The sequence below is a fragment of the Oncorhynchus mykiss genome, chromosome 6 (assembly GCF_013265735.2).
Source record: "Oncorhynchus mykiss isolate Arlee chromosome 6, USDA_OmykA_1.1, whole genome shotgun sequence".
In the NCBI taxonomy this organism is placed as follows: domain Eukaryota; kingdom Metazoa; phylum Chordata; class Actinopteri; order Salmoniformes; family Salmonidae; genus Oncorhynchus; species Oncorhynchus mykiss.
The window spans coordinates 68,713,649-68,722,832 of record NC_048570.1 but is presented as its reverse complement, the minus strand read 5'-3'; the positions used below and the strand labels follow the sequence as shown (position 1 = coordinate 68,722,832).

Here is a 9,184-nt window from a genome sequence, read left to right as displayed (position 1 = left end):
AAGGGACTAGTGCCATCAACTCTCAACTGTCACATTATTCTGTACATGCCTGTCTCCAGTGTTTTAGGGTGCTTGGCCATGACTCGGGGTAGGAGGACTAAGTTGGAGTCCTGGATAGAGCAGGTCATCCTGAGTAATGGCACAGAGCCAAAGGAGGAGAAGAAGAACACTGATAAAAGCGCATGTTGTTGGGGTAATGAGGCATCTAGTACATACACTTCATGCAAGGCCTGTGTTCCAAGTTTAGAAGGTGTGTGTGTGTAGGTCGGCCGGATGTCAGAGTTCCAAACCCGGCCGACTGAGAGTTTGACAACATTGCTGTTCCTCTCTGATGGAGTGGTGCACATCCCCGCCATACTGACCCAGGACGCCTGGGAGACTCTTCAGGAGTGAGTTAACATTTAGGACAAGCGTAGAGGCCTATGAGATCATATTAAATTACATGTATGTCTAAAACCCACCTATAAACCATTTATTTTTAAGCCCAGTACAAATCTAACAGCCAACATAAGGAGAAACAAGATGAGACAAAACTTATTAAGGTAATTAAAAACCATACAGCAAATGGTGATGCATTTCTATCTATCTGTATCCTCTGGCAGGCAGGAGGACCGTGAGTGCTTCTCCAGTCTCATTAATTGCACAGTGTGTGTGTATTCATACACCCTGCAGTTCAGCATGGACTCTGAGCAGGTGCATGTGAATGATCCTATGATACTGGTACTAGAGTAGTCCTTTGGTCTTAGAGAGACAGCTCCTGTTCTTTATTCTTTACCATTCATATTTTATTTTACTCTAAATGTGTCCTCATCTCCTCAGACAAGGAGTCAGTTTTACTTATCGGTTGGTGAGCTAAAGACAACAGCCCTTGTTGGTAAGAGACGCACCGCCTGGCCTCCAAACCCAGACACCCACACATATGCACCTTAATTGGGAAGAACAGGCTCATTCTAATGACTGGAGCGGATTGAGTGAAATGGTAACAAATGCATCGAACACATGGTTTCCAGGTCTTTGATATCATTCCATTTGCTCCGTTCCAGCAATTATTATGAGTCGTTCTCTCCTCACTAGCCTCCTGTGATACACACATTAAATGTAGTGACTCTCCAACTTGCTTTTGTTTCAGCACATCGCTCAACTCAGTCAGACAAAAGATCTGTACAACATGGAGGTGAGTATGGGGTGTGTGTATTTATATGTTTTTTTTTCTCCAAATGTTATTTAACGAGGCAAGTCAGTTAAGAACATATTCTTATTTACAATGACGGCCTACCAAAAGGCCTCCTGCGGGGACGGGGGCTGATATTAAAAATAAAAATGTATTAAATAAAAATATAGGACAAAACACACATCACAACAAGAGAGACAACACAACACTACATAAAGGGAGACCTAAGACGACAACATAGCATGGCAGCAACACATGACAACATCATGGCAGCAGCACAACATGGTAGCAGCACAAAACAGAGTACAAACATTATTGGGCACAGACAACTGCACAAAGGGCAAGAAGGTAGCGACAACAATACATAAAGGGAGACCTAAGACGACAACATAGCATGGCAGCAACACATGACAACATCATGGCAGCAAACATTATTGGGCACAGACAACTGCACAAAGGGCAAGAAGGTAGAGACAAGAGTCTGTGTTTGTGCATTTTTTGTTGTTGTATATAATACATGTGTACATTACTTTATATATTGTATTTGTTGATCATGTGTTTTCTTTTATCCCCAGATCCCTGCTTGCACAGGATTCTGTCCATACTCAGAACACCCAGTCTGGTACGAAACTCTATACACACTGCACTACATTGATGATTTGTATCCTTATTGTTTGCCACACCTGTGTATATGACTGTGTTTCCTATCTACTAGAGTTCAGTCTGTCAGAGCTGCTGGGGGAGTGGCAACATGACTGGGGCCAGTCTCTGTTGAAGGATGTGATGGAACTCCTGAGGACACCCACGAACCCCCCCCCCCCTCCCCACAGCCCTCCACCTACAACGCCCTCACACACACTGGCACCAGATGGGCTATTGAAAGGTTCAGATATAAGGTGTGTGTGTGTGTGTGTGTGTGTGTGTGTGTGTGTGTGTGTGTGTGTGTGTGTGTGTGTGTGTGTGTGTGTGTGTGTGTGTGTGTGTGTGTGTGTGTGTGTGTGTGTGTGTGTGTGTGTGTGTGTGTGTGTGTGTGTGTGTGTGTGTGTGAGAGAGAGAGAGTGAGTGAGACCAACCTATTAAATGTATGAAAACAGTAGGAAATCTGCAACTTTACAAGAAGGTTGTTGTTTTTTCCTAGAGGGAGGATACTTTCAATGTCCCTGTGTCTCACCTACACATCCCAGATGATCTGAGCCAGAAACTACACACACCCTCAGGTAACAACCAATCGTTGCTGCTGACATTAGGCAGACTGACAGGCCAGTGCCTCTGGAGAGAAGACATCCTGCTCATGGTCCCACACTTTCCCGTGAGTTATGGTTGTTAACTGGTCCATGCTGTAGATTAAGTATTTGCTATCTGTTACTGCTAGCTGAAATATGCTGCTACCACAATAGAGCCCAGTGTGTGTACAAATATCTATATTTTTCTCTCCCTCTCTCTAGAGGAGAGTATGGATGGTGAGGTGGTGTCAAGGGTGACCGGAGGAGCAGTGGCGAGCCCATGGGACATGTTTGCTCCAGCAGCTGAGCTGCTCAGGACCTCCTCTGCATCTGACGGTGTGCTCCTTTCCATTTAACTTTTCAATCATTCAACCTCTATACACACACACACACACCACACCATGCACATTTATCTTTGCGCCGCACTAGAGATATTCTAACTTCTGTCTCTCATTGGTTCCCTGACAGAATCCATCACCTCGGAGCCCCTCCCCCTCCAGAAGAGCCCGTCTCTGCTCGACCCCACTCCACAACCAGTCACCCTTGCAACGTTTCCCCTGGCAACCAACACCCAGGTGCCAACCCTGACCCATGGGGCCACCCAAAGGTCAGGCGAGCACTCCCTTCCTCCTTATCAAAAACCAGGCCCCTCCCACAGCCTACTCCCCTCCAGTGGCGGCTCCTCCACTGTGAGTCTATCTACAAAGCACCAACGCTCTGGCATGAAGCTCCACCACAGTGGCTTAACCACAACACTTCAACTTCCAGTCACGGAGCAGCAGGATCAGGTGGAGGAGGATGTTGTGAAGAGGTGTAGGAAGGTTAAGAAGAAGAGTTCTGTGCAGACCCCCGAGGATAATGATATCACCTGGGAGGAGGAAAATATGCAGAAGAACTGCAGCCTGCCCTCCTGGATGTTTGAAACTCAGGAGGTTTCCAGGATTGGGGAGGGAAGCAGCTGCAAACGGCAGTTGCAGCAATAGCCCCCTGGAGGTCCTCCAATGTAAGGGTGACCAGTTTTCAACCAAGAAATAGGATATATATTGACCATTTAGTGGAATTTTTAACCTGTCCGTTTTGTTAGATTGGTGTGAAGTAAATTATCTGTCTTGCTGTCTCAGGTTCACAGTGATGGCACTTCGTTCTCATATTCTTATCAGCTGTGTGGCCGGATTTCGAAGGATCTAAGCCATTTAAAGTGAGTAAACCGTGTGTGCGTGTGCGTGTGCGTGCGTGTGCGTGTGCGTGTGCCGTGCCGTGCCGTGCCTTCGGAAAGTATTCAGACCTCTTTGCTTTTTCCACATTTTGTTACTTTACAGCCTTATTCTAAAATGGATTAAATCAGCAATATTCAGCAATCTACACACAGTACCCCATAATGACAAAGCAAAAAACAGGTTTTTAGAAATTTTTGCAAATGTATAAAAAAAACTGAAATACATAAATATTCAGACCCTTTGCTATGAGACTTGAAATTGAGCTCCGCTGCATCCTGTTTCCATTGATCATTCTTGAGATGTTTCTACAACTTGATTGAATTCTACCTGTGGTAAATTCAATTGATTGGACATGATTTGGAAAGGCACGCACCTGTCTATATAAGGTCCCACAGTTGATAGTGCATGTCATAGCAAAAACCAAGCCATGATGTCAAAGGAATTGTCAGTTAATTGTCCACATTGACCCTGTACCCCCTGTATAAAGCCTTGTTATTGTTATGTAATTTTATTTCGTAAATATTTTCTTAACTCTATTTCTTGAACTGCGTTGTTGGATAAGGGCTTGTAAGTAAGCATTTCATGTTAAGGTAAGGTTGTATTCGGCGCATGTAACAAATACAATTTGATTTGATTTGATTTAGAGCTCAGAGACAGGATTGTGTAGAGACACAGATCTGTGGAAGGGCATGAAAAAATTTCTGCAGCATTGAAAGTCCCCAAGTACACAGTGGCCTCCATCATTCTTATGTGTGTTCCAAGATGGCGTAGCCGTCAGATGTCTGTTTGTCCCATGTATATATCTTTTTAATCTCATTTTCCATCTACGGACTGAACATACTCTCCTGCAACCCGCCTCACCCAATGTGGTACGGATCTGCTATTTGTTTTACACTTTAGAACCAGAACCCCCATCAGAAGCTAGCCAGCTAACTAGCTAGTAGTCAGTTAGCCACTGCTAGCGGTCATCACCGTTAACTCGGACATCAGCCAGCCTCAGCCCGGTCAATTCCTGCCAGTCTGCACAGTATAACAACCCAGAGCATATCGGACTGCATTTTCTCTACCACATTTCCGGATTCCTACCGCAAGCTTTGAACTTTTACACCAGATCATCGCAGCTAGCTAGATGCTATCCGAGTGGCTACTCCTGGCTAACGTCTCTGTCCCGAAGCAAGCACCAGTTAGCCTGGAGCTAGCCTCGAGCTAGGCACATCGCCCGGCTAGCTGAAGAAGTCCATCAGCCAATTCTTGGGCTACAATACCTATTCTGCCAATTGGCCTGGACCCTTTTACTGCCGACACGGAGCCCCGCCGATCCATCACGACTGGTCTGCCGACATAACCGTCTGAGGGGGTTTCAACAGGCTCTTCCGTTGTGACATCCCCCGAAGGCCCATCTGCTATCCCCGGCCCGCTAGCTGTCTGAATCGCCGTGTCTCTAGCTCGTCTAACTACTCACTGGAACCTATGATCACTCGGCTACACATGCCTCTCCCTAATGTCAATATGCCTTGTTTATTGCTGTTTTGGTTAGTGATTATTGTCTTATTTATCTGTAGAGCCTCCAGCCCTGCTCAGTATGCCTTAGCTAGCCCTTTTGTTCCACCCCCACACATGCGGTGACCTCACCTAGCTTAAATGGTGCCTCTAGAGACAAAACCTCTCATCACTCAATGCCTAGGTTTACCTCCACTGTACTCACATCCTACCATATCATGTCTGTACATTATTGCTTGAATCATCTATTCCTCCGCACCCAAAAATCTGCTTCTTTTACTCTCTGTTCCGAACACACTAGACGACCAGTTCTTATAGCCTTTAGCTGTACCCTTATCCTACTCCTCCTCTGGTGATGTACAGGTTAACCCAGGCCCTGCAGCCCCTAGCTCCACTCCCATTCCCCAGGCGCTCTCATTTGTTGACTTCTGTAACCATAAAGGCCTTGGTTTCATGTATGTTAACATTAGAAGCCTCCTCGTTAAGTTTGTTTTATTCACTGCTTTAGCACACTCCGCCAACCCGGATATCCTAGCCTTGTCTGAATCCTGGCTTAAGAAGGCCACCAAAATCCTTACATTTCCATTCCTAACTAACATTTTCCGACAAGATAGAACTGCCAAAGGGGGCGGAGTTAGCCTGCAGAGTTCTGTTATACTATCCAGGTCTGTGCCCAAACAATTTGAGCTTCTACTTTTAAAAATCCACCTTTCCAGAAACAAGTCTCACCGTTGCCGCTTGTTATAGACCCCTTTCAGCCCCCAGCTGTGCCCTGGACAACATATGTGAATTGATTGCCCCCCCGTCTATCTTCGGAGTTCGTGCTGTTAGATGACCTAAACTGGGACATGCTTAACACCCCGGCCATCCTACAATCTATGCTAAATGCCTTCAATCTCACACAAATGATCAAGGAACCTACCAGGTACAACCCTAAATCCATAAGAAAAGAGAACCGATATAGCCCTTGGTTCACCCTTGACCAGCCTGCCCTTGACCAGCACAAAAACATCCTGTGGCGTTCTGCATTAGCACCGAATAGCCCCCGCGATATGCAACTTTTCAGGGAAGTCAAGAATCAGTATACTCAGTCAGTTAGGAAAGCCTTTTTCAAACAGAAATGTGCATCCTGTAGCACTAATTCCCAAAAGTTTGGGCTTTCAACTCTGTATTCTTTTTTTTATATATATATATATATATATTCTTTTTTTTATATATATATATTTTTATTTATTTTACCCCCTTTTTCTCCCCAATTTCGTGGTATCCAATTGTTGTAGTAGCTACTATCTTGTCTCATTGCTACAACTCCAGTACGGACTCGGGAGAGACGAAGGCTGAATGTCATGCGTCCTCCGATACACAACCCAACCAGCCGTACTGCTTCTTAACACAGCGCGCATCCAACCCGGAAGCCAGCCGCACCAATGTGTCGGAGGCGCATCCAACCCGGAATGTGTCGGAGGCTACACCGTGCACCTGGCAACCTTGGCTAGCGCGCACTGCGCCCGGCCCGCCACAGGAGTCGCTGGTGCGCGATGAGACAAGGAGATCCCTACCGACCAATCCCTCCCTAACCCGGACTAGGCCAATTGTGCGTCGCCCCACGGACCTCCCGGTCGCGGCCGGTTACGACAGAGCCTGGGCGCGAACCCAGGGACTCTGATGGCACAGCTGCCGCTGCAGTACAGTGCCCTTAACCACTGCGCCACCCGGGAGGCCCTAATCGCCGTATTCTTATCGGCAGACTCAACAGCCGTGGCTTCTCAAATGACTGTCTCACCTGGTTCACCAACTACTTCTCAGACAGAGTTCAGTGTGTCAAATCGGAGGGCCTGTTGTCCAGACCGCTGGCAGTCTCTATGGGGGTGCCACAGGGTTCAATTCTCTGGCCAACTCTTTTCTCTATATATAATAATGATGTCGCTCTTGCTGCTGGTGATTCTCTGATCCACCTCTACGCAGACGACACCATTCTGTATACAACTGATCCTTCGTTGGACACTGCTAAAAAAACACCAGACGAGCTTCATTGCCATACAACACTCATTCCAAGACCTCCAACTGCTTTTAAATGCAAGTAAAACTAAGTGCATGCTCTTCAACCGATTGCTGCCCGCACCCTCCCGCCCGACTAGCATCACTACTCTGGATGGTTCTGAGTTAGACATTTGTAGTTGTCCACATATTCTAAGTGTCTGGTTAGACTGTAAACTCTCTTTCCATACTCACATTAAGCATCTCCAATCCAAAATTAAATCTAGAATCGGCTTCCTATTTCACAACAAAGCCTCCTTCACTCATGCTGCCAAACATACCCTCGTAAAACTGACTGTCCTACCGATCCTTGACCGGCAATGTAATTTTAGCCCCCAACACTCTACTCAGACTACATCCAGCTTGCTATCACAGTACCATCCGTTTTGTCACCAAAGCCCCATACACTACCCACCACTGCGACCTGTATGCTCTCGTTGGCTGGGCCTCACTACATATTCGTCGCCAAACCCACTGGCTCCAGGTCATCTAAGTCTATGCTAGGTGAAGCCCCGCCCCACAGGTATATTTCACTTGTCACACCCAAACCCAACACTCCCTTTGGCTGCCTTTCCTTCCAGCTCTCTGCTGCCAATGACTGGAACGAATTGCAAAAATCACTGAAGCTGGAGTCTGGTATATCCCTCTCTAACTTTAAGCATCAGCTGTCAGAGCAGCTTGCCATTCACTGTACCTGTACACAGGATGGTAAACCGTGGGGTGTTGGGTTGAGCGTGCAGAGGTTGACACAGAGACAGGGAGGTTTTAGTCCGCAAAAACAACTTTACTAAGCCAGAAAATAAACATAAATGTATTTTATTTCACCTTTATTTAACCAGGTAGGCTAGTTGAGAACAAGTTCTCATTTGCAACTGCTACCTGGCCAAGATGAAGCGTAGCAATTTGACACATACAACAACACAGAGTTACACATGGAATAAACAAAACATACAGTCAATAATACAGTAGAACAAACAAAAAAACGGGCCTGTTTTGAATATACAATGTGTGTACAGCTCTGTGTTATGTGAAGGTAACAGCCTACCAACATGACACACTCATGTATAGCCTCCTGACCTGTGAGAATTACAGGAAAATCTCAACGGAGGCCCCTAAAACCCTGACAAACTTTTACAGATGCACAATTGAGAGCATCCTGTCAGGCTGTATCACGGCCTGGTATGGTAACCGCAGGGCTCTTCAGAGGGTGGTGTGGTCTGCCCAACGCATCCCCGGGGGCAAACTACATGCCATCCAGGACACCTACAGCACCCGATGTCACAGGAAGGCCAAAAAGATAATCAAGGACATCAACCACCCGCGCCACGGCCTGTTCCTGCCTCTATCTTCCAGAAGGCAAGGCCAGTACAGGTGCATCAAAGCTGGGACAGAGAAACTGAAAAACAGCTTCTATCTCAAGGCCATCAGACTGTTAAATAGCCATCACTAGCAGGCTTCCACCCGGTTACGTAACCCTGCACCTTAGAGGCTGCTGCACTATATACATAGATTTTTTTTCTTGGAATCACTGGCCACTTCAATAATGTTTACATACTGCTTTACTCATCTCATATTTATATACTGTATTCTATTCTACTGTATTTGCCTAGTTAAATAAAGGTTAAATTAACACCTTTTTGTTGTCAATGCCACTCCAACATTGCTTGATGTAATATTTATATATTTCTTAATTTCATTATTTTACTTTTAGATTAGTGTGTATTGTTCTGAACTGTTTGATACTACTGCACTGTTGAAGCTAGGAACACAAACATTTCGCTACACCCGCAATAACATCTGCTAAATATATGAATGTGACCAATAAAATTAGATTTGATGGAGGAAAGTGCTTTTATTGATGAACCATCATTACCTTATTCATGCAGGGTTAGAGTTTTTACATTTAACAGAACCTTTGGGGTTTGTTGGACAAGGGCAAAGCAATTGGATAGAGTTCGACCACCTCAAAATTCAGATTTCATCTACAGGAGCTACTATTATTATTACTGGTTATTACACTCCAGCAAGATAGGTGG

General features: G+C 45.7%; 1 protein-coding gene across 1 annotated transcript; it reads left to right on the top strand.

Annotated features, from left to right (window-relative positions):
- The first annotated feature begins 2,398 nt into the window (after positions 1 to 2,398).
- LOC110526441 lies at positions 2,399 to 8,780 on the top strand. The gene is made up of 5 exons (XM_036980830.1): positions 2,399 to 2,480; positions 2,617 to 2,730; positions 2,863 to 3,397; positions 3,516 to 3,592; positions 8,286 to 8,780. Exons 2-3 carry the CDS (start codon positions 2,625 to 2,627, stop codon positions 3,375 to 3,377), a joined length of 621 nt encoding a protein of 206 aa, XP_036836725.1. The 5' UTR covers positions 2,399 to 2,480; positions 2,617 to 2,624; the 3' UTR covers positions 3,378 to 3,397; positions 3,516 to 3,592; positions 8,286 to 8,780.
- Positions 8,781 to 9,184: the final 404 nt, after the last annotated feature.

Excerpts from the sequence above, each read along its gene's own strand:
- LOC110526441 (XM_036980830.1), top strand. The coding sequence starts at position 2,625 with ATGGATGGTGAGGTGGTGTCAAGGGTGACCGGAGGAGCAGTGGCGAGC. Across the intron at positions 2,731-2,862 it reads GACCTCCTCTGCATCTGACG|AATCCATCACCTCGGAGCCC; the intron begins GTGTGCTCCTTT and ends GTTCCCTGACAG.